This window comes from Euprymna scolopes, chromosome 1, assembly GCF_053919585.1.
Source record: "Euprymna scolopes isolate OS-2025 chromosome 1, ASM5391958v1, whole genome shotgun sequence".
Classification (NCBI taxonomy): Eukaryota; Metazoa; Mollusca; class Cephalopoda; order Sepiida; family Sepiolidae; genus Euprymna; species Euprymna scolopes.
Window position 1 is genome coordinate 177,646,234 of NC_136482.1, and position 26,636 is coordinate 177,672,869.

Consider the following 26,636-nt stretch of genomic DNA (forward strand, 5'->3'; position numbering starts at 1 on the left):
TGTTATTGCTACTTTTTTTTTTTTTATAATTATTAGACTGGTTTAGTGTTTTAGAGAGATGGAAAAAAGATATGATTATTATGGCCGTTCAGAAGTAAAACGTCCGATTTTTATAAATGAATGCTTGTCAGAGATGTTGAAGTTTCAACAAGTGTAAAAAGCAGCATTTAACATGTAGGGAGAGCCGATTGGATGGTTTGGGTTTATCATTAGTCTTTTTTTTAAATTTTTGTTTCAGTCTTGCTTTGTCTGCTTTTTTTTTGTTGAATTTTATATTATAAAATGTTATTTTCACTGGCAATTGAAATTATCAAATTTCTGTCAAATTATCTGTCCTGTCAGATATTTTTAAAATCAAAAAAAAAAAAAAAAAATTATTTTCTTGATTTTAGTTTAGATTGTTTTTCTTTCCAATTTTATATTTTCATGTTTTAAAATAAAGCGATAATTTTTTTTATATCAAGTTTTTCTTTTATACATATATTATTTTTTAATCTCAGTTTTATCCACCATTTTTTGTTTGTCTTTTAAACCATTTATGCAACTTTTTAAAAGTATTTTTTTGAATCTCAATTTTATACATCATTTTATTTTTAATGAATTTATGCAAGTTTTTTTTTTTTAAAGTAGTCTTTTAATCTCAATTTTATACATCATTTTCGTCTGTTTTTAATGAATTTCTGCATGTTTTTTTAATTTTTTTTAAGTAATTTATTTTTTTTGTTTTCCAATGTAAATTATGTCAACACAAAAATAAAATAAGTCACAGCAGTTAAATTTACATGTGTTGACATCTTTTGTTTTATTAATTTTTTTCATTTTATTTCTATATTTTGTAGTTTCTTTTTTCTCTTTGATCAATTTACTTGTCTATTTCACTAATTTTGGAGTTATTCTGCAGGCGAGTGTCTTTGTCATTATCTTCGGAGAATTCTTTCTTTCCATCCTCATTTGAACATTGGACATCTGCAGGATGCACAACCTCCACCTTGGCATTTACAAGAGGAGATGCAGCACTGCTTGTCGTCGGCATGGTACTAATAGTGGATATGCAATGAGTGGATATACTGTTCAGATCGTTAGTTTCGTCACTAGCACAGCTGAGACTGTCTCCATTAGTGTCACTGGCCGCTGATATGGATGCTGACATTGCAGTCTCTAGTCCACCAGTCTGCTGCACCTGGTTCTCCTAAACAAACAAAAAATTTTAAATATTAAAAACAATATTATAGGAGTAATAATAATAATAATAATAATAATAATAATAATATCACATGGGATCATGAAAACGAAAACTGTAAAATTGTAAGTTTACCCAACCGCCCTCTTTTTTTTTTTGTCACCATAAACTGGTGCCACACTAAATAAATAAGGAGGGTCAAGGAGGATGGAAAGAGTGAGAAGAGAAAGCACTAACCAAACCTCCACTGGATAAGTGCAAAGAGAACTGGGACCTTGGAGAGGCTTATTGCCACTCAAATCTCAGTGAATACATTATTAATGAGAAATCAATGGTAGACGGCTGTTGCAATAACGCAATCTAATTTGCAAAAGTTATTGAAAAAGGGGGAGAGTATTGGAAATTTGGGGAGACTTGTTGTCTTTCGAACTCCAGGGAACACCATAGGCTGTTTTCAAAGAGAATTCTTAGATGATGGCCTGGGTATTTTCTTAACTTCTTATATCAAGTGGCTTCAAGCCTTGTCTAGACCGATTCCCATAAAAAAAAATTGTGTTTGAGTATCAGATTCTGTTCCCTTCTTTATCAATGTCCATGAAAGATTTGACTTTTGAAGTCATACCAATCGTGGAAGAGTCGCGGACAACGTTCACAGAGAAGGGTATGGTAGTATAGAGGAGGACGAGGTTGTTCACTTCAATAATAACAATAAAAAAGGATCCAATAATAACAATAAAAAAGGATCCAATAATAACAATAAAAAAGGATTATCAGCCTTGACTAAAACCACACAAAGTTTCAAGGAAGATGAAAAGATTACGGAGGGAAAGCACTAGCAAGACCTCCATTGAATGAGTGTGAAAAGTACTGGCACCTTGCGGAGGCTTATTACCACCCAAATTCCAGTAAAACCCAATAGTTGTTACCAGCAAGAAATCAATGTTAAACGGCTGTTATGATAATGCAAAGTAATTTGCAAAGGTTATTGAAAGAGGTGGCGAGTACAAAAAATCTGACGAGACTTGTGGGGCTCAGATTCCATGGAACACCACCAGTTATTATCAGTAGGGCTATGACAGCAGCATGTTCTTTTCTTTGTTTTGATTCTCAGGTATATATCCATTGATATCTTATGTTTTTATGTAGAGTGATGTGGTTATCAGTTGATAATTTGTGTCTAACTTTGTCGTATATATACTCGAGAGTAAAAACAATGAAAAGAATATGCTGTTGTCCTAGCTCTAATTATCAGTGAGTAATCTCAGATGATGACCTGTGTGAAAACTCCTAGTGAGTACAAATAATAATATAAAAAAATTATTGTGCAAACATTTTATTGGTGACTCAAATAAACTATACCTTTCCTGAATTTCGAGCCAATCTAATAATACTTAACCAGCACTGACAATGAGGGTATTAGCATAGAATATTAAATGTAGATAAAAGAAAATAACAAATAAAATGTATGTGTGTAATCAGTCGATGGAAAATCATAAGCACACAAGTGAGCAAAAAATAAATTAAAAAATATAAAACGTATAACAAAGTATTTTGTTCTGAGCGGTTAAGTCAACTTTAAAAGTAAGATTAATTAAAATTTCGTTTTCTTTTTCATTAGGATATTCTTTAGAAAAAAAAATGGAAACTTCTTCCTTCCATTTTATATAATAAAGTTTTGAAATGCCCTGGCCTAAAGAGGCCTTTTTCTCTCTTATTTCTATCCTTATTGATTTGAGGAAATAAATTTATATGTAACTTTTCTTCCTCATCTTCATATATATATATATATATATATATATATATATATATATATGATTAGTTTTTTTGGAAAAAGAAATCCAGTAGAGTGCTCAATTAAAAGGAAAATCCGAAATGTAAGAACGTATTTATATTTTGTGTACAGAAAGTTATTAGATGAGACAAATCATTGGTACCGTCGGTTTCAAGCCCGATGATAAAGACTATTTAAGGTATCCTTATCAAGCTCTCTTCAGCCAATATTCGTCTATTTTATAACCGGAAGTGTGAAATATATATATACCTCGCGAGTTCACGTTTAAATCTCGTTTTGTTAAATACCCCCCCCCCCCCGATAAATAAACGCGGGGGGGGGCGTATTTAACAAAACGAGATTTAAACGTGAACTCGCGAGGTATATATATATTTCACACTTCCGGTTATAAAATAGACGAATATTGACTGAAGAGAACTTGATAAGGATACCTTAAATGGTCCTTATTATCGGGCTTGAAACCGACGGTACCACTGATTTGTCTCATCTAACAACTTTCTGTATACAATATATATATATATATATATATAAGAACAAAAGCCTGAACACTAGTACTAATCCTGATGCAGAAATTTTTTTCTTTCATTTTCCAGATTAACCAAACAGAATTAAATATAAAAAGAACAAATGGATTTTACCTGGTGCAAAACATGGACATTACTCATATGTTCCTTCATGAGACTCCTCTTGGAGAAAATCTGCCCACACACAGGGCAAAGAATTGGCTTTACATCAACCATATGAGATTTCAGGTGAGCCTTCTGATTTTCCTTTTCTGAAAAATGAAAAAAAAAATCTGAATCAGTATTTAACAAATTTCAACATAATTAAACATCAACAAAAAATCAGTAATATTCGTATATTTGGACTAGGTATTCTATTATTAGCGAGAGAGAGGGAGTAACATAGGCTTTTCTTTTTTCTTTCTTTTTCCATATAAAGGAGTTCATAAACCTTATACATAAAATTGTATTTCATTTTCTTGAAATATAAAACATAGCTTTAAATCTGTCAAATCAACATTTAATTCTACCTAGCCAATCAATTAGGGAATTAATTAGTCAATATTTTTACAAAAGAAAAAAATTTCAATCGATTTCATCGATTACATAATCTGTCTGGCCCGATAATTTTTTTCCAAATGGGTTTCAAAAGCAGTCATACATTTTTATATTTTTTTATTTCTAATAAATATATATATTTTTTAATATACATGCCAAAAAATTAATTCAATCTCTTCTCTTACATGCGCACCTGCTCATATATGCCATCTAGACTTTTCTTTCTGTGCAAGAACAGAGTTTATGTTTATACATATTTTCTCCTTTGAAAGCATATAAGGTTAAATTCATTCATTGCATTTTTTTCTTTTCACATATGAACACCATTTTTGATAATTTTATTTCAATTGCTTTTCATTATTTCCATTTCTAAACATTGGAAATCTTACAAGATTTTTCTTAAGCCATACGTTTGTAATGATAATAATACAAGAGAGTAGAAAGCAAACCTTGGGTTTACTTTTGGTAGCCTTGTAACTCTCGCTTCCCTTATTTTGTCCTTTAGTCCTCACATTCCATGAGCTACCCTTTCTGACAAAAGGGGAAAAACATTTTCTGGATCAGAATCTATTCTATCTAAGACTTATTGTTGGTTAGATTTTTTTAAAACCTTTTTTAGCTCCTTACATTAAGTGGCTTCATGCCTTGTCTGAAGTGATTTCCATTAAAAATATTTAAGCACATGACCAACTTTTTGCTAATATAAATTGTTATTCTTATGAAATACCTTTTTTTAAATTTTTAAAAAATTTTTTACCTTATATTCATCTACACACTTTCTTTTAAAATAACGACTTTTAAAGGTGATTAAGAAAATCTCATTTACATTGCTGATTAAGAAAATCTCATTTACATTGCTGATTAAGAAAATCTCATTTACATTTGGTGGATACAAGTAGTTTTCATGATATAAAAGCCCTGTATATACACTTTAAAATCACTGACCGTCAGATTAATATGTATGGGCGAAGGACAAATCTAATTATATCCGATCGACATTGACACCCCCAAATTTCTTTGTTGTTTCATAGTATTTGCATTTTTTTTTTTACACAGTGGTCACCACTTATCAAGGCCCGGAAGCCACTCAGGGATAAGGCTTATTGCAAGTACATTACTTTAGTGTGGAGATTTGATGAAGTGTTTACTTAAGAGGGCGGTTCATTAGGAATTTGTTAACGTTGGACTTGAACACATCCAAGTTGTAGTCAGGTGGGAAGCAGGCAGACGGAACAGAGTTCCACAGGCGTGCAGTTCTAAGAAAGAAGCTTTGTTCATGGAATCCACGTTTTGATTTAGGCACAGATAAAGAGTGGGGGAAATTTTTCACAGTGGATTCAGCTAGACGGGTGTTTTTTGTGAAAGATTGGCGAGGGGGGACCAGAGATTGGAGTTCATGGAAATAACGATAAAACAAGGATAGGCTCGAAAGGTCTCTTCTGTGGGAGAGAAGTTGCAGGGTAGAGAAAAGGGCATCCCCCACTAAGCCACAAAGTCTATTTTGTACTCTGTCAAGGCAGGATAGGCTTTTTTTAGCATGTGGGGATCCTGACAGCAAGTATCAAGGTTACATTTGGGACAATTATTTTGACAGCCACCCTCAAGCACAAAACGAGGTGTCTATTCTGAAAACTGTTCTTAACATGGGGATGTTGCAGGTGACCATTCCGAAAGCCCTTAACATGAGGAGGTTGGGGCTTAGACAACAACAACCATACTTTAATTTTTCTACGAGAGGGGGGATGCTTCCACTGGGCAATGCCGGTTAATGAGTCCTGCTAGTATATAATATTCACATAGATGTGTACAAGAGATACACCCCAGTCTCTGTTAAAACTGGCATCTAGGGGAAGGAAAACACTGATGTAAAACCTGATTACCGACTGCTCTGTCTTGTGGCATTTGTACCGACTGAGATTAGCAATGGTTATAGAACATGTGGATGGTCCTATACAAAACCATTACATCTATAAACAAATCGTCTATGTGGATTTTGGACAACTTAGTTGCCTTAATCTCATATATTAGGATACATATGTGTGTGTGTGTGTGTGTGTGTGTGTATATATATATATATATATATATATATATATATATATATATATAATGTAAAGAAATGAACCATAGCGGAAATTCAGTCAACTAAAATAAGATGGAAAACAGGGTGAGGAAAAAGAGAAAAAGAAAAAAATGGGGGAAGTTACATGAAATAAATGTACAATTCAGTAAAATAAATAAGTCGATTAAAAACGAGATCACTAAAATACACCCGAACGCTTTTCGTTCAGACTAACTTTTCAAGGGTATATGTCTGAAAAATGATTTTTTTAGAACATTTTTTTTTTCCTCTTTTTCTTCACCCCATTTTCCATCTTATTTTAGTTGACTGAATTTCGGCTATGGTTCATCTCTTTACAATTATTTTAAAATTTTGCCAATTGAATAAAGATATATATATATTAGTGATAGGATGATTCCAATATTTTTCCCGATTCTGATACAATTACCAATTTCGATTCTTTATAAATCTCTAAATATTTTACTATAAAAGTGTTATTTTGTCTCGAATACTGTAGAAACACATTTTAAATGTGCATCTATTTTCTCAAACGTAAAAACACACTTGTGAGGGGGTGATCCAAAGATTTTAGTCTTACTAGAAACTTAAATCAATAAATATTTATTATTTTAATATTACTACAAACAGTGGAAAATGTTTCTTAAACCAAAATCAAATAAAAAAGATAATTCAAGGAATCGGTTTTCGCATTGGAAAATAGGTTCAAATTTTTTATTCCGATTCCAATACCCAAAAAAGCTCTGATTTTTCTGATTCCCGATTCCGATTAATCATCCCAGCACTAATATATATATTTATATGAGCATTCTGCCACTTTTTTTAATTTTTTTATTTTACAATGGTAAATATATAACGAAATTTTACATTTAATAACCCAATTTATGATAGTAAATCTCGTGTATTTGTTTGTGTCAGCTAAAACGGATTTACTATTACAATAAGCAGAGATTCTCAAATGGTAGAACTTGAATGCCTACTAGATGCTATCCTCGAGTGTCTCAGGTCTCTCTGTACAGGGGTTTGTCAGGACAACCTGGCATGTTCCCTACAAGTAAACCCTGACTAAATATTAAAAATCACATATTATTCACGACCCACATTAGATCTTCTACACTGGCTTTTACGAGGGATTGTGCACCTTCTCCAAGTGATGTTACCTCAAGTAACAGCATGAAGACTAGATAAATTATTGTCCTGGAATCTGGTAAGACCAACGGACTACACAAGATATATATATATATATATATATATATATATATATATGATTTTTAAATGGTCAATTAAGGAGAGGAAAATGATGTTCTCAACTTTTTTACTGACTCAGTGTTTGAAATGTAAAGGAGCATTTTAATGGAATATTTGAATATCTATGTATCTCGTGCATAGATCAAGTGTTAGCCCCAGGAAGGGGGTCCCTTGCTTTATGCAAAGTTAAACTGAAGTAAAATGAAACGAGTGAGAGGAATTTTAATTATTGAGTGAAAATCATTGGAGATATCGAATAAACTCTGAAGCATATCAAATGACTGCTCGTAATATATATTATATATAATTTATTCAATTGAAACACATACTCTGAATATATTACAAGTAATACTCTAATGTACTACTTGGAAATAGTTTGAATTTTCGACTTATGTTACTACAACATATAAATCATTCAATAAGACGAATCAATTGATTTATTTGATGTCATCAGTCAGTTGAACTAAGGAGGTCAGTAGATTTATTATGAGCAAATAAGTTTTCTTCTTTGAGAAAAAAAAAAAAGGAAACAGGTGGGTGTGGGGGTGGAGGGACCATACCATTTCTTTTGATGGATTTTTCTGAATCTATACACAAACCAAATCAATTTTTTGTGTTTTTAAAATCACCATTGTTGAATTTTTTTCAGCTGTTTTGGTTATATCATCCACAAGGTGACTGTTCTCTTCACACTGAAAAACATCTACCTGATATAGCTGCATCCCATCCTGATCTGTTTATTTCTCATATTCCCACTTAGCTCCCACTCACATTTAGAGAGTGACCTGCTTGTTATTGGTTGATTCTGAAAACAGTGGGCAGTTTGACAATTAGCTAAGCTTATTAACCTGTTGCATTAGGATTTAAAAAAAAAAAAAATTATTTTTCATTTTTTTTTTTTGTAAATCTTTCCACTCCTCATCATTCATCACTTTTGTACAAATTTTCATTTGTAAATAAAATTTCATCCAAATAATCGTCGATCTTTTAAGTCGGTTTATATCCATAAAATGAATGCAATAGTTTGGTGAAAGAATCTAACTAAAAGTAATAAAAAAATTTGTGGTCAAAAAGAATGGACACTCGACTCGCCCCTTCATCAACCAAAACGAAACAGAGCATTATGCCTAAGTTTAATGGGAATTGTAACTGTTTTTATTTGACAAAATAAAATTGACTATTCCAACACAAATTGTTACATCAATTTCCAAGCAGATACAAAAGAGTCACCCATCATCAGCATATTCATTGAACAACTATTAGAAATTAACTTCCAAATATACTTATCTCTGTTAGGTCTTCGTTTATCCATCTTTCTCTCAAGTCGATCCTTATCACTGCCTACTAGTACTGGGAATGATTAATTGGAATAAAAAAAATATTGAAACTATTAAAAGTATCAGAATCTGGAAAAAATTGTTCCTATTTTCCGATGCCATAAACGATTCTTTTAATTGTCCTTATTCGTTTGTTTTTGTTTTGAACCTAATTGTCCATGGTTCATAATCATGATAAAATATTGATTGATTTTTAAACTATCAGCAAGACTAAATTTTATATATCACTCCTACAGGCGTATTTTTATGTGTGCGAAATTATATGTATATATATGCCTTTTTTTTTTTTTTTTTACAGTAATTCGACCCCCCCCCCCGCCCCCGCCCAAACAACAACTCCAAATGAGAAATTTAAAAAGAATCGGAATCCATAATTATATCGGAATCGGGGGGGAAAATATTGGAATCATCCCATCACTACTGCCTACCATGTTTTCCTTTCAACTGACCCTGTTATTTCAAATGTTTTACATCTATCACTAATCTTCTTCTGAGGTCATCAGATCCAAACATGTATTTCAGACTCACGTAACACATCCATCACATCATTCTCATATCATTTCTCTCCATGCAACACACGTCCTCAACTCTCACTAGCCAGGTTTTACTCCCATTCATTTTCATACTGCTCAAAAATGTCTCTAGAACAAAACAATAAATTATTAAAGAGACCATAACTCTTGCTGAAGATAGGGTTCTTGTTCAGAATTCTCACTATATTAAAAAGAAAAATCTATGTACCCGTGATGAAATGAAAGTATCATATTCCAAAAATCACATAAATTGATCAAGTAGTTTTATTTTTAAATAAGAAAATCAAATTTTATGAGTTTCCAAAAAATAACTGTCTTGCCTAGCATTTTTAAAATAATACACAGAAACAAAGGGAGGTGACTCAACAATAATTTGTACTTGTTAGATAAATGTTGTAATGCCTACAAACTTTATGAAAATCGCTCCAGAAAAAGCATAAAGCCACTTGATGTAAGGAGCTTAAAAAAAAAAGTACTTCAAGGTAAAAAACTTGCCAATGATAAGTGTTAGATTCTTATCCAGAAAATAGCAATTCTTTCCACTTTGCCAGAAACATCGTTCCTGGAATGTGAGGATTAAATGACAAAATAAGGGAAGCGAGAGTTACACGTCTGTCGAAAGTAAACCCAAGATCCACTTACTTTCTACTCCCCCCCCCCTTAATCCTTCCCATTAATCGTCTAAAAACGATTTTTTTTATAAAAATTAAACTATTTGATCAATTTATATAATTTTTTGGAATATGATATTTTCGTTTTGTCATGGGTACGTACATCATATGGATTTTTCTTTATTTTTGTTTTTTAATATACGGGGAATTCTGGACAAGATCCGAAAATAGTAATTGTTTAGTAGGCACAGTTCAACTTAAAAGGAGTTCCTCCACTACAGAGCCATATAAGACTTGCTTTCAAATAATACACTCGATAATAACAATAAGCAATGTTACTATTCAAGATGGCTACTTTAACCTGAATTGTATTAGTTTCAAAGATTATCACAACCGGGAGTGGTAGTAGAGATAAGCTCCCTCTTCCTAAAGCTGGTAGTCTTCTTGTGTGGTTTAGCTACTAAGTCCATTGAAACTGTTTATACTAACTGGGAGAAAGGACAAAGGCAGTCCACTGGCACCTTAAAACTAGTCACTTCGGACAGGTGGGGCTTGTCAACTTTGGATGGTAGCTCATCATGAGAAGGCAACTCTGATTCGAAACATCTGATGCCTTGTGAGATTACCCCATCAGGGGAAAGGCTAAGGGAGTAAACCCCAATAGAAAATCCAGAGACAGAGTTCCTAAGGCGGCCTAACTTTATACTGTCATCACTGGCAACTCCTGTGGCATAGTTAGAGCCAAGCTATATCGACTCTGTCTTTCTCATGGATTCTCTGGCTTCGTGGAGAGGTAGGGACTGCTGCATGAGCAACAGCTATACTCCCATATCACTCTGCTCAGGCTATATAGCTCCACTGTTACACCATCGTCTCCCAAAATGGACGGTTGCCAACAACAACAATTAGTTGAAAGTAATAAACCTTTAAAAACTGCTAATTTGAAAACAGTTTCAAGGCTTGAATTTAGAATTCAAAATCAACTGTTAATGGATCAATTAGGTTTCAAAGTCCCCCCGTAGCATTAAAAAAAAAATATTAATGTTTCTCTATATTACAAATCGATCTCGTGACGAAAAACCAAACAACTCCAGTTTATTTTTTATTTGTTTCCGAATGTCACGTGCAGCGAAAGTCAACAGGTATAGACCCTAAGTCGCCTTTTTTATTTGGATTGTTTTCTGGGGTCCTTAAAACCTAATTGATCCCTGTTAACTAGTATTTTTTGTTTAAACTAAAAATTGAAAAAAAAAATGAAATATGTCTATGCAGAAACAGAAAACAAGATCACAAGTGTTGAATTTGATCGGCAGTTTTAACAATTTAATGAAATTGCTCATAGATTAAGTTACATATTGTATGTAAAAGTTATACAGACATTATTATTAAACAAATATTCCAATGCTATAGGATAAATCTAATTTTGCTCAATAAATGCTTATAAAATAACATCAGAGAAATGAGTCCACTGATTCATGTGGGTTACATTTGGTTGACTTTTTTATTTGTAAATTGACTCTGCATTATATATCTGCTAAAAAGATAGGGTTTGTCTTATAATCCACAGATTCGAAAAACTAGTTAAAAAAAAATAAAAAATATAAATAAATATTACCAAAGGCAAGATAAGTTACTCTTCTACCTAACTGTGTAGGTTTTTAGTATTTTTACTAAAATGTAAAATGTTTAATCGGTTCGAAAACAAGCTAGTTCAAAGGATATGCGACTACAAGAAAAAATGGCAATGTATTTGTTACATAGCCATTTTTTTCTTGTGGTCATGTACCTTTTGAAAACGCTCGTTTTTTTTGAGCCAAATAAACATTTTACATTAAGTAAAAACGCTAAATACACACCTAGTTAGGTAGAACTTATCTCACCTTTGGTAACATTATTTATATATTTGAGTTTTGACAACTTTTTCGAATCTGGATTGTAAAACAAACCTAAAAGATAAGTTTTATGCTAAAAAAATAGAATAGTTGAAATAGAAATGTTATAAATTATTTGAATAATATTTAAAAATGATTGGACAATCATAGTTTCATTCAAAATGATAGTTGGGTTGCAACTAATATTAGCGCACATTTGAAAGACACCAATTTAGACAAAGACTTGAATTATGTATATGGAAGAAAATTTGAATGACACTAATTTAAACAAAAACTTGGATCATGCATTTGATTATATATACACTTAGTTTAATTATTTGGATACAAATTTGAAAGACTTTAATTTAAATAAAAACTGGATAGTATATTTGTATTTGAACACCATTTATAAAGAAGTAGCGATTTTTTGTAAAAAAAAAAAAAAAAAAAAGAAAAGAAATTTTTTTTATTATAATTGTTTAATAGGAATGTAAAAAAAGTCAGATGTTTGAGAGAAACTTCTGCTTTCTGTGTTTTGTTTTACTTCCTCAGTTTAATCGTTTTTTCAGACATGTTTATATAAGATTTCCCAACCACCAAGCGTCATGGTGAATTAAACCTTGAAAGCAGCTGACAGTTAGATTTATGAAATGGCTGGCTGACAGCAATGTGTTTTTCAGTCAACGACATTTATTAACATATCCTCTCAATTGAAATTGAGTGAAATTTGTCAAGATTCAGAAACTATTTAACAACCCTTCAATCTTTTTATTTAGATTATTTCTGTGTTCTTCTCATCTAGATGCGTTTTTATATTCACAACGCTTCGGCTATTGCATTCGGTGACCTTCTTCAGGGACACTTTTTCATAGTTTTAGAACTGAACCTCTTATTTACTCGTCTGGTCTATTACGTCAATTTCAATGCACAAAGGAACTAGTGACCTCTATTTTCGCTCAATAAATCATTGGATATTTTCTCTACTGACTATGGTTTTTGGCATTATACCTCCCTCCCTCCTTTCATAAGGTGACATGTTGTGGACTGACAGCAACCGATATCAGGGAAACACCCTAAAAACAATGTTGTTGGCATCCATTTGTCTCAGAAGACAATGGAGTTCTGCACCTCAGATTAGTTCATTACTGAATTTGCTGTGTCTGCTATGATTTTGGTCAATATTTTTTCCCAAAATTGTTTGTGTCACACACACACACATATATATATATATATATATATATATATATATATATAATAACAGTATAGTTACATTCCAAAATCCAAATATTTATTTTTCCTACAAAACAGCTCCTTCAGTATGCTAAAAGTTTGGTACATTTTTAACAAATCTGTTTTTTTTTTATGCAGAACCAATTGGTTATTATTATGTCAATACCGATTCTTTTTGTGCATATACTTCTCAGAAAAATTACATATTCTTTGCTTAGAAAGAAAAAAAAAATACATAATGTTGGAAAGAAAATATGAACCAAGATAGCTGCCGGAACAAACACACCATGTTGAGTCTTCTATCACTTTTTTTCTTTTTGTGTAAACAAATGGAGTTTACAGCGTTTGGCAATGTTTATCACTGATTTTACCTACATATTTAACAGCAGCCAAATGCAGGGCTTAGAAGCGCTGACTGTTGTTTAAGCAATTGAGTTTCAATCCCAGATTAAGGCAGTTACTGATTTAATCGCACTGAAGAGCTGTGATATAGTGAAACAGTCTGTCTGTGGGTGACTATATGGTGTTAAATTAATCTGTTGACCATCTTTTCAAAACTGTAACAAACTTTGTAAATCAGATTGTATAAAAGCAAACAAAATGTTAAAATGTCTAAAAAAATTTGTATCTTTGCTTCCTTTGGGTTTGGACTAACTTTTGTTTCTTCTGCAAGAATTGGAAAACACTTGTCATCCGATCAAATATGGAAAAAAATAGTGAATGAAAATTTATTTTTGGTTTTTCTGTAGAAAAGGTACCGTGCTATTTTTTTTTTATTGTATCTTCAAGTTTAATTAAAGTTTTATGCCATTTTTGTTTATTAAATTGTTAGGTGAAAGTACAGAATAGTTACACAACACTCCTCCTCCTTCCCATGTTAAAAATGGGTTTCTAAATAATAACATTATTATTTCAGCAGGATACTCCTTCTCTCCGCATCACCCTCTCCTCCCATTTTATTTTAGAATTCAACAGAAAAGAATAATTTGAATTTGAAAGAATCCTGTGAAATAAATTGTCAAATATCTTGCAAGGCCAGATAGACTACATGATTAGAGCCCCCGTCCACCTACCCACCCATATGAATGTTCTGAAGAAAAGGAAATTATTAAATTTTGTGGTTATTTTGTTTCTTTTTCTTTCAATAAGTAGTAACTTGCAAATAAAAGGTGGAAGAATTGGAGGTTTCCCAACGAGGGGCCACACTGAAAAGGAAATCTACAATTTAACAAAGCTGAATTAAAACAATAGGTCAGTAAGAATTCATATGGAACAACCATTGAACCTCTGACATATAATAGCCAAAACGTAAATAGTGTTTTTCAATCTTAAACTTGGAATGTTTGTGTCGTACATAAAACGTTGGTATTTCATTATCTTTTCTACTTTGTGTCTGCTAATCTATGGTGCCAATTCCCTGCCTGAAACCCTGGAGTTCCCCTCGAGTTGGAAACCACTACCCTAGAACAAAGAAAAAAAGTGCGAAGTGAAGTTCTAGTCTGGAGAGCAATCACATGATATAACTCATACACACACACACACACACACACACACACACACACACACACACACACACACACACACACACACACATATATAGTCTTTGAAGTTTTTTAACACTTGAAACTACACAAAAAATTACTTTTTATCATTCGTTAAAAAAAAAAAACACTTAGTAAGTCATTTAATCACCTGCAATCACTGCATCAACTCTCTCGAATTTACTATAATACCAATTTTTTTTGTTTGTTTCAAGGGATCATCAGTTGTTTACCATGAAACACTGTTTCGGGGATTTATATATATATATATGTATAAAGTAAATGGTAATATATATTATATACTTCTCTAAAAAAAAATACTTAGATGCAGATTTAATGTTTTCATTAATAGAAAACGGAATTGTGTACTAAACAAAACATGTGGTAAAAACCTGGTTTATCTTTTAGTTCTGTACTTATTACAATTGGGAAGGGAAAAGAAATATTTGTACAAGTTGAGACAACAAAACCATCCAAAATAACTTTTCCCATGAGGAATATTGTCACCAAGTTTTGTCACTTTGGGCGATTTATCAAATGACTTGCGATACAGAAATTCCCAGTAGCAATTGCATGAAATATTAATAGTGGCTAGGTTGTAAAAATAATTTTTTTTTTTTTTTTTTTTTTAAATTCAAAGTGTAATTATTTTGCAGATATCCAGATTTAAAAAGATTTTAATTTTTCACATTTTTACTTTTTAATCACAGTCCTCTTTATAAAACGCTGCCATTTTTTTTTTATGATTATTTTATTTTTTTTACTTGTTTTCACCTCAAACAAGATGTATTGCTACTTCAACATGAGGCACTATTAATTAAAATCATGTCTTATAGCAGACTATCTGGAAAATTGAGTAGTGAGATGTCTGTTCACGTTAAACTTCTGCTGGTTAGTATAGGGAAGGAATTCCAAAATCTAGCAGTCCGAGGGTAGAAACTATTAGAGTGGCAAGTTTTCTGGCATCTAGGGGCCCGAACAGGTGGAATTTTGTTGTTTGTCGGGTTAGTTGGGAGTATTTATATTGAGAAAGCACGAATGTAATGAGTTCGTCAGAACACATTACATTATAGTACTTGTAAAACACTCACAGGGATGCAACACTGCAGTGATGGGACAGGAGCCGGGGCTTGGTGGATAGTGCGAAACCTATTAGATTGAAGACTCTTTTTTTATACCCTGTCTAAAAGAAAGGGACTAGTGGTAGATGCACCAGCCCAGATGTGGCAACAATACTCCATTAATGGGCGAATGGTGGCTTTGTAGACATATATATATATATGAATTCATTCAAACTTGAAACGTACATAAAACCTTGGTATTTCATTATCTTTTCTACTTTGTGTCTGCTAATCTATGGTGCCAATTCCCTGCCTGAAACCCTGAAATTCCCCTCAGAGAGGAGAGTTCTTCCCTGGTTGGAAACCACTGCCAGAGAACAAAGAATAAAGTTTAAAGATATTCTATGTTTCGATATGACGTTTTAGACATAATAAATCAGTTATCTTTATTTTCAGAAAATTATAAAATGTCCCCCCCCTTTAAGGGGTCATCCTGTAGATGTGCATTATATATATATATATATATATATATATATACACACACATACATACATTTGACAGTAGTTCCAAAAATTTTCTAGCATGTTAAAGAGAGCCCACCTTCCTTGCATGTACTAATCTGATACATGCTAAAATGTTCAGTATCAAAACTCCAAATAATTTAATAACACTTTTGCTCATAAATTATGAAATAGATATTTGAAAAACAGTTTGCATTTTACTCATTATTTATTAGTATGGACGTATGGAACACTCAAGCGATAGCATCAAGACAGCTCAGAATTTGGAAGTCCCCAGCAGATGGAGGAGACCAACCTAAGCTGTTTTGGATGGAACTGCTGTGGAGAGATAGTATAGCATGGAAACTTGTTGGAGTTGATCCTCAGAATAGTTTCTTGGGTATGAAATATGAAATTTGCCAGGTGTACGACTAGCCAGCTACCTGCAATACTCAAGTATTGCCATTAAGATAGCTTTGTTCCAGCTCGTTTGATTCATTGGTCTAATTGTCTCCAGCAATTCGCTGTATTAATACCTTATTGTAATACAGCTTTCTATTCCAGTAGCTTATTTCCAAGCATTGCAAGGCTGTGGAACTCTTCCTACTCAGTGTTTGTAACATAGCACGGATGCAAATGCATGCAAAAATATGTCACTAGTAGTGAAAAATAAAGACTTTAAAAAGGAGATCATGTTAGAGATGGGAATAAAGTTTGAGATCACGTTAGAGGCGTGGATTGGTTGGTTGTTTTTGTTTTACGGCATATCAACTCTTTTCAGGTTACTTAATGCTGAATCCAGTGATTTTGAAGAAAATTTTTTTAATAGAATATATTTGTTGTTTGCAAGTCAGTTTCTATTTAACCCATAGTTGGGACCCTAACAGGTACTACCACTCCGGGTCAGAGTGGACCTGGGAACAATGGCAATTAAAGGGTGGCTCCACACTCCCCAGAGCCCGCAAGCTGGGGCCTCATCGGATATAGTTTAAGGTCATATCCAGGGCCAGAGGCGTGGAAGACGATCACGTGAGGGACGTCACAAGAGAATGAGTAAATAAATGTTGTTGTACAAAAAAAAGCAAGCTGAAGTTCTTTTCTATTCTTTGTCTGCTTTGTGACTGAGGTTACAACGTGTTGGTTCCCGAACAACGTTACATGTTTTCCTTCTACCTACAGCCTAAGATTAATAGACATCTCCTCTCTTTGTAATAATCATCTTTCATTCTTGTTAGCTATTTATATCAAGTGGCTTTATGCCTTGTCTTGAGCGATTTCCATAAAAAAAATTAAATGAAAAAAAGCTCAGGATTTGGAAGACCCTGGTAGATGGGGGTGGAGACTGATTTAAGTTGCTTTGCAGAGAACTGCTGTGGAGAGATTGTATAGTATGAAAACATAGGTTGATCCTGAGGACAAAGATTTTTAAAGGTGTGAAATGAAAGATGCCATGCATATGGTTAGCCGGTTACCTGGGAGGGGGTCCGGTGGATGATGACACTCAACCTGTACATTATTAATAATAATAATAATAATAATAAAATCAATTGTAATGTAGTACACCTTTTGTTTAATGGTGTCATTACATGTCAACTCTTGGGACCCACACGTTTTATGCAGAAACAAAGACTAGGAAAGACTTGATTCCCTTTTTCTCCAGTTTAAACAACAAATATTTGTTTACAGGTACTTTCCAGAATAACGCCCTGTTTTTTCTTCAAAAGTCTATCACACTCCAATATGCTTAAGAAAACTGTGCCATGTCGAACATGTGGCACTTTGTCCTTGTCTGGCCATGTTTAAGAGGAGTCTTTTCCTGTCACTTTCGGACCAACATGTGTAACACGTCTATATCTGTTTGTCTCTAATGTGATTTCTTGGTCTGTGCATATGTTCTTCTTTTTACAATTTTTTCCTCCTTCCTTGTCGTGACGTCACCTCACACACGGCTGCCATTTGCATACAGCTACTATATGGGCATCTGCACTCTGTTACACAATAATGATGACTCATCATCTGGGGTGGGTGCCAGATTATGAGATTTTTCTTACATATTTACCTTGGCAGTTACAATTCCCTTGGTTTCGTGTACCATTTATAAGAGTCATTATTTATTAAACTGGTGATGATAACCACACTAATACAAGGACCGTTCCAAAAGTAAAACATTGAAAAGCTGTGAAAACAGGAGTGGCACCATTAAAACATGCGACCTTTTGTGCTACAGAATTTATTTTTCTACATGGTAACCACTGCTCTCAGTACACTTTTGCCAGCACTGGATGTGATGGCTGTGTATGGACATCCAAAGCGTACTCTGTCACTCGCATCTCTATCACAACTCTGAAATCGACGAACCCATCTCCTAACTGTGCTGACATCAACTGCATCAGCTTTGTAAACGTTCAACAGGCACCGGTGAATGTTGATCTGTTAAAATTTTTTTGACATAGAGGAATTCAATGATGCATCTTTGCTTCTGATGTACGTCCATGACAGGAATTTCTTTTTTAGTCTTACACGGTCAATCTCTGCAATAAAGAGATGAAACTTTCAGGTCATGAATGCATAAGTTCAGTCATCATAACAATGCAATTTGCAATTCCCTCTGATCCATTTGGATGGAATAAAAAATAGGAGGTATTACTTTTGGAACACCTCTTGTATATATGGACTACCTGCAAAATACCACCAATTCATGTACATATGGATTAGTAGTAAACTACCACCCCTTTATACACATTGACTAGCAGCAAACTCCCACCCCTTGATCATAGAGATTTTTAAATGCAAAAAAAAAAACTTTCTACTCTAATAACTAATTTCCTCAGAAATCTCATCTTTGTTTCCACAATTGCACAGACATGGGAAAATTTAAATGTAATGTGAACAAACATCTCGCTGCACAACGTCCCACTTAGGAAGGACGTTCCCTATAAATTTGACCCCGAATCAAAAGGTGAGCAAATGTTAAAAAAAAAAAAAAAAGATTCCTAATGTTCTGATCCCCATTTGGCATCAATTGAAATGAATGGCTCTCGTCTTGGGGAGGCCTCATGTTTTGACAAGCTTCTGGGCTTGACCTTTACTCCTGATCTGAAATGGAACATGTACATTAAATCTGTTGCCAAGGTAACTGGAAAAATGGTGGGATCCTTCTATCGATCCAGTAGATATCTCACTGCTGATACAATTCTCTATCTATATAAGAACCAGGTACGCCCAAGGATGGAGTACTGTTGCCACATTTGGGCAGGAGCTGCTAGAAAGGACTTGTCCTGCCTTGATAGAGTTCAAAATACTTTGTAGCTTCATAGGAGATGTCCTTATCTCTTCTCTGCAACCTCTCTCACAGAAGAGATGTTGCGAGTTTGTCTCTGCTTTATCGTTATTTTCATAGCAAGTGCTCGACTGAGCTTCAATCTATGGTCCCCCCCTTGCCAAACTTTCACAGGACACACTCGTCTAGCTGAAAACACTATCAATAATTCCCCCCACTCTTTATCTGTGCCTACACCTAAAATTCCATGAAAAAAGCTTCTTTCTTAGAACTGCACGCCTGTGGAACTGTCTTCCGTTTTCCTGCTTTCCAGCTGACTACAATCTGATTGTCTTCAAATCCAACGTAAACAAGTTCTTGATGAGCCATTCTACTTAAGTTAACAAATTTACCGAGTTTCCATTACTAACAATTACTATATTGTTCAATTGACTACAGTACACTCTTAACCCTTATCCTCGAGTGTCTTTGGACCTTGATAAGTGGTGATGCCTATGTAAAAAAAGAAGTATTTTCATGCTTACCTGTTTTGTGAGTCTTCATGTGGCTCTGTAGATTTGCAAATGACGAATATTCCTTGTTGCAGTGAGAACAGCGAAAGTTTCGCTTGTTAACATTTGGTTCGATTTCGTGCTCCGATGAATGACAAACTAAGAAATGTTTTTGTAGCTCAGTTGAGTCAATGAAGCTTTCAGGACAAAATGAGCACTTGACGTGCTGAGTAGAGCTGCCGCTGCTACTGCTGTTGGTGCTATTACAGGCACTATTGTTAGCTACGTTCTGTTGGTGCATACGTCGATGCGCGTTGAAGCTTACAATGTTAGAGAAAGTCTGCGGACAATCTTTGCACTGAAGTTCCGACACGGACTCTGGTTTCACGTGGCTCAGCATGTGATTGTCCAGCTCAGAACTGAAAAAGAAACGTTGGCTGCACTGGATGCATCCAAACTTGCGGGCATGGATACCATGCTCAAAGGCATGAGCCTGAATCTCGGATGCATTGCTGAACACTTTGCAGCAGACGCTGCACTGGTATTCAGAATTGCCGTATGTGTGTTCTATTAAGTGACATTGCAGCTTTGCCGGGGAATCAAACACTTGCGAACAAAGTTTGCACTCGTGCAGGTTACCCTCCTGCAGAACGTGCGTGGCAACATGAAGCTGAATTTCATATTCTGTACTGAACGACTGCTGGCATTTGATGCACTGATACGTGCGCCTGTGCTTTGCAACGTGACTCTCGAGTTGTTCACTTGTTGGGAAACGAGCCCCACACTCTCCGCAATGGAAGTCGGAGGTCTCTCCATGGTAACATGGCTTACAGACAAAATATGTTCGACCCGCACTATTTAACTTAGAGATGAGGTTTTCCTTTGAGTCAAAGCCACGTAAACACACGCAACATGTGAAGAAGTTGGGCTTTGTCTGAAAATGGTGTTTGCCATGCATTTGGAGTTCCATCATCGATGCAAGCGTCTGCCGGCAGATGATGCACTGCATGATGGCTCCTTGGAATCCGTGCTCCTGCGAATGGATATAGAATTGATCCTCAGATTTTAGGGGAACTTTGCAACCTACGCAGATGTTCCCTTGGGGGATTTTACAATGCTGCAACTTGTGTTCAGCCAATGTGTTCGGCGATGGAAAGACTTCGTCACAGATGTTGCACTTTTGGCTGCTGGAATTCAAATGAATCTTCATATGCCGTTCTAACTCTGTTCTTGATTTAAATGACTGACTGCAGTATGTGCACGACAGCGTCACTTTATCGCTGCTATTGGTTGTGACTTGCTTTGTAGTAGATACAATGCTTTCCACACTAGAGATCACCGATGGAGTGTGATTGGTGGTCATAGCAACAGACACACGGTGATCTTGTTTTTTATGTAGCTGCAGAGACGACAAGTTACTGAATTTCATGTCACAAATGTTACAAGTATGCAGGGGGTCAGTACTTTTCCAAATTCCTGTTCCAGATGTGGGGATTGAATTAGACACTTCCATCGCCGTGACAGCAGTTGATACGATGGAGCCGCCAACATCTTTCTCGATCTTAATCTCTGCTGACGTGCTGCCTATGTGATGCGAGTTCTTTTCGGGATCATGTTCATTTTGCAAGTGCTTGTCAAGTAGATATTCTACATGGAATGCTTCACTGCACATTGGACATTTAAATGGCTTGCCGTGCATCGTCAAGTGGCACTGAAGTTCCACTTCAGTGCTGAAACCCTCCTTGCAGAACAGGCATTTGTGCGGCTTGGGCATTTGAAGATGAGCAGAACGCACGTGCAGCTGCCAGTCTACTTCTGAGATGAAGACAGAGTTGCATTTAGTGCACTTGTAGATCTTACATTCATTGCTGTGCTTGATTGCAAAATGCACCTGAATGTTGACTTTGGAATCAAAGATCTCCTTGCAGAGTGAACAGCGGTAGAGGTGGTGGGCGTGAATGTCCATCAGGTGCTTCTGCAGCTCATCAGGCTTGGAGAATGTCTTCATACAGCTGGTGCAGCCATACTCGGTGCTGAGGCAGAGGTAGTGCAGAGAAAGGTGACTCTCCAGCTGGTCCTCTGTTGTGAATTGCTTCTGGCACTGCGGACACATGTACTGCGTCAACACAGAGTCGAGGTGGATCTTAAGGTGGGCCTGGAAGCTCTTCACATCATGGAAAGTAGCGTTACACTGGTCACACGTCATCTTGTCCTCCATTATCCGTTCAATCGGTGCCGGACTGGACTCTTTATTGTTGCTAAATATTCCTTGGAGGTGAAGACGTTTGATATCCTTCTTTGAATCGGTGCTAGTTTTTTTGGACTTGATAGGTTTTGGAGGTTTCGGAAGGGAATTTTCTGGCAAACAGTTATGAGAACATTGCAAATGTTCCTGAAACTCCATGGGGTTCTGGAAAAGCAGAGTACACTCTGCACAGTAAAGAGAATGATTTGAAGAACTGGCTTGACTGTGGGTGTGTTTCTTATGTTCGGCCAACGCATCGATACTCGTGAAATGCCTTGAGCACAGGCTGCATGGATACTTGATGTCTAAGCATGACAGATTTTGGTGGACAACTTTCATATGGTCATGCAAGGCATACAAATTGGGATATGGAGCGTTGCAATAATTGCACGTGTATACTTCGGTCGCCTTCACTGAGTGTACACATTGCATATGAATCTCAAGGAGCTCCAGTGTTTCAAAATTGTCTTGGAGACAATACGGACACACAAGCGCATTCTCCCGGTTATTCTGTGTATCCGACAGGGATGATGTCTCCATCATTTCCAGCTCCTGCCCATTCTCGTTAATATTGATATCAGCCGCTACATTATTATGGATCTGTTTATTGGCACCGTTCTCTTCCTGCGATTTCACACTCTTATGGAATATTTCTACATCGGATATGTGCTCGATTGTCGCAAATTTCGGCTTCTTCTCCACGGTGTGGTCCTGCTCAACATGCATGTCGAGCATATCCTGGCTCACAAACATTTCAGTACACTGTCCACATTGCAGGGTTTTTTCACGGAGGGGTGCTGGAGCGTGGATATCATTGTAGTGATTCTGCAGGTCCTTCGGCTGTGAAAATACCTCATCACACTGGTAACATTTGTATTCCAGCTGTCCACAACCATTCGGCTTCCTATGCGAGTACATGTGTGATGATAATGCAGCCGCTGTTGTGTAACCTCGGTTACACACAGTACACTTGAAGGGCTTCCCAGTATCGTGGGTGCGCAGATGGCTTTTCAAATGATCACTTCTAAAAGAAAGAAAAAAGAAAATTAGATTTCTTTTTAATCATTCGAAAACGAAACAATTTTAAATACTTTTCAAAATCATTAGATCGAAAGGATGCTTTAGTAATAACTAGCGAGGGGTACCCGGCATTGCCCGGGTGTTTTTCGGGGTATGTGAAAAAAAAAACGAAAATGTGAAAAAAAAACAGGTGCCCGTGAAAAAAAAATGAAGCCTTCACGACGCGCAGTTGGAAAATAGTAAAGTGTTAAAAAAAACAGTTGCGCGTTTTTGATTGACGTGACAGCGATAGGTATTCAGCAGTAAGCATTTTGTGCAGGACAGTTTTGAATGAGGTGAATAAATCGGTTTGTTTGTTTTTAAAAACCCGCTCGCTGTTTATTAGGAGGAGCGAAATGAAAGCTACAGTCTGATATGACGAAGTCGACATTGAACAAACGTTACTTAGCTCTCTTGAGACAACTGACTTTCGGCCTGTGGTATTTATTTGCTTCCCCACTGAGCAAATTAGGCACAAGGCCGTTTTTTAATGTGGAGAGAGAGGGAGGGGGGAGGGAAAGGGGGATCCAGCTCCAGAGAGGTGGGAAATGGGAGCTGGATAATAACTGTGGTCGTAGGGTGATCCCTACCTTGACCAAGTTCAGATATGTGGGGTTACCCCCACATATGGTCTTTGCTAGTCATAGCTAGTCTTTGCTTGCAGCACCTGCCGGAACAGATGGTATTTATTTGCTCCCCCACCGAGCAAATTAGGCACAAGGCCAATTTTTAATGTGAGGAGTGAAGGGAGGGGGAAGGGAAAAGGGGACCAGCTCCCGAGAGGTGGGAAATGGGAGCTGGTTAAAGGTCAGGCATGTGGGGTTGCCCCCAAATCTGGTCTTTGCTAGTCATAGCTAGTCATAGCTTGCAGTATCTGCCGGAACAGATACTACACTTTGATCTTGTCAGCCACACCCCCGAGGGGGTTTTGGCCTGTGATTAAAGTCGAGTTTTGTTTTTTTTTATACCGAAAACCGAATGTAACGCGTGCCGATGCGGGAAATGTCGAATAATTAACGTTTGAAAGTCAATAAAATTAAATAGACAGGCGAGCTCCGTGGATAACTCTGAGATATTACAATTTATAGATGATATAAAAAAGTTTTAAGAAGTTGTGAACCGAGCAAGCACTTCTCTGAAAGAAGCCTTTTGTGGACATCGAGGAAAAGCGTACATACATACATACATACATTTTCGCTTTTATATATATAGATGAGTTTAAAAAATTATGATTTTAATTTAAAAAAAAAAGAAAATCTCGAACCCAAAACAACATATCTGCAATAAATAACGTCTACTAAAAGAAAAAAAAGAAAAAAATTTCTTTTTAATCATTTGAGAACAAAACAATTTTAAATACTTTTCAAAATCATTATTATGCATTTAGATTTGATGATTTTAATTTAAAAAAAAAAAAGAAAGATAACCTCAAACCCAAAACAACATATCCTCTTTTTGCCATTCTCACAAAATCTGTCAATAAAAATGCAATAAATAACGTCTTCAGCTAAAATTACAATTTTGTGGCTCTGAATTTTTAAGAGCCACTTTATTATCTGTGATATTTCATTAAAGAAAGGTAAAATATTGAAGATCTTTTGCACACAATATCAGTAATTTGTAGGACTAGAGTTAGAGCTATGAATATTTTTTTATTATATGGATCACCTTGAATGCTAGGAAAAACTCATACAAATTCACCAAAATATCATTTTTTTTTAATTTCCATTCAGAGCATATAATTTCTTCAGTCTACCACAAAGATATTTAAATTCTTCACAGTGTATGATGGAGGTGGTAGATCAAAACAAATGTATGCCAAATGAATGACAGAATAAATGAATTTTGATAAATTGATAAAGTTTTGTTCCTTTCATTCAATATATATATATATATATATATATATATATATATAATGAACAGTATAATGATAAAATATGTGTTTGTAGATAAAATACATATATATATGCATATTTAGACAGCATTTTTTTTTCTCTTAGGTATATTTCATTAAATAAAATAGACATTTTTTATCTATTAACTCTATTTTCGATCCTTTCCAAGTTTTGAATAACTGTCTTCACTTCTGGCAGGAACTGGCTGATGTAATCCCCATATTTATCACAAGTCCGAGTATTTTTCAATTCTTCAGGATTCATTGTCAGGGATAAATTAAACTAAATGATTTTGAACAATTCAATTACGTTTCCCCCACCTCCCTCATTGGTTAATTATTTCATTTATTTATTTTTTATTTATTTTTCATTGGTTAACATGAAACATCCTGAAATGTTTGTAAAGTTATTTATTTTAATAACTTATAAAATTTCAGGATGTTATTGATGGTAAAAAAAGGATGAAAATAAAATAAAATAATTAACCAATGAGGGAAGCATAAAAAAAACAAAAACAAAAAAAACATGTATATGTATTGTTCAAAACCAGTTAGATTAATTTATCCCTGACGATGAATCCTGAAGGATTGAAAAGTACTCTGACTTATGATAAATTTAGTGATTACATCAGACAGTTCCTGCCAGAAGTGAAGACAGTTATTTGAAAGTTGGAAAGGATCGAAAATAGAGTTAATAGACAAAAAATGTCTATTTTATTTAATGAAATATAAACTACCTCGAATATTGAATGAAGGGAATAAAGTTTTACAAATTCACTAAAATTCATTTTTTGTCATTCAGAGCATACATTTGTTTTGTCCAACCACCTCCATCATATACTGTGAAAATTATAAATATCTTGGTGGTAGGCTGAAAAAATTGTATGTTCTGAATAGAAAAATAACAAATGATCTTTTTGCGAATTATGTGTGTGTGTGTGTTGGTGTATTTATATATATCAGAGGGGATTAAAAATATTGAAGGATTTTTTAAAAAGAGACTTATCATGATGCAAGAAGCTCTATGTGGGGTGGAGCATGTTCTTATAAATCCTTCTATTTTTTTTACTTTTTATTTTTATCTTTATATTAATCTTCACCTTTATTTCTATTTTTTTATATTCACCTTCACGTTTATTTTAATTTTTCATTTTAACATTTCCTTCCTAATGTAGCCTAAGCTAGAAGTCACATTTCCCAAAATCTGTAACCTAACTCCCTTCTCCTCTTTTGATAAGCATTAGGCTTCAAAATGCCTAGGTCTCTCTTCTCATTGATGATTTTCCCTTACTGAATGGACAAATAATTCACATATACCTATATTTATCTTGTCTTCATATAAATAAACATCAGATTGCTTGGGAAATTGATTCTCATAACTATATACACATATATACCATCCTCGAGCCTCTAAGGTCTCTTTGTACAGGGGTTTGTCAGAACGACCTGGCAGGAGGATACTTTTCCATAGAAGTAAACCCTGACCAAATATTCAAAATCACATAGTACTCGCTGTCCAAATAAGATCTTCTCACTATGGCTAACCCACGTCAGCTTTTACGGGGAATGGCACACCTTCTCCAAGTGCTGTTACCTCAAGTAATAGCACAAAGCTGGATACTCCA

General features: G+C 34.9%; 1 protein-coding gene across 1 annotated transcript in view; it reads right to left on the minus strand.

The window, feature by feature from the left end:
- Nucleotides 1-772: 772 nt before the first annotated feature.
- LOC145277787 (uncharacterized) overlaps nucleotides 773-26,636 on the minus strand; it is a 330,110-nt gene continuing 304,246 nt past the window's right edge. The window contains exons 6-8 of the mRNA XM_080129567.1: nucleotides 19,847-23,082; nucleotides 3,611-3,747; nucleotides 773-1,189 (exon numbers count right to left, since the gene is read on the minus strand). Of these exons, the coding sequence (XP_079985693.1) occupies nucleotides 863-1,189; nucleotides 3,611-3,747; nucleotides 19,847-23,082 (3,700 nt within the window). The 3' untranslated portion in view covers nucleotides 773-862. The remainder of the gene's footprint in view (nucleotides 1,190-3,610; nucleotides 3,748-19,846; nucleotides 23,083-26,636) is intronic.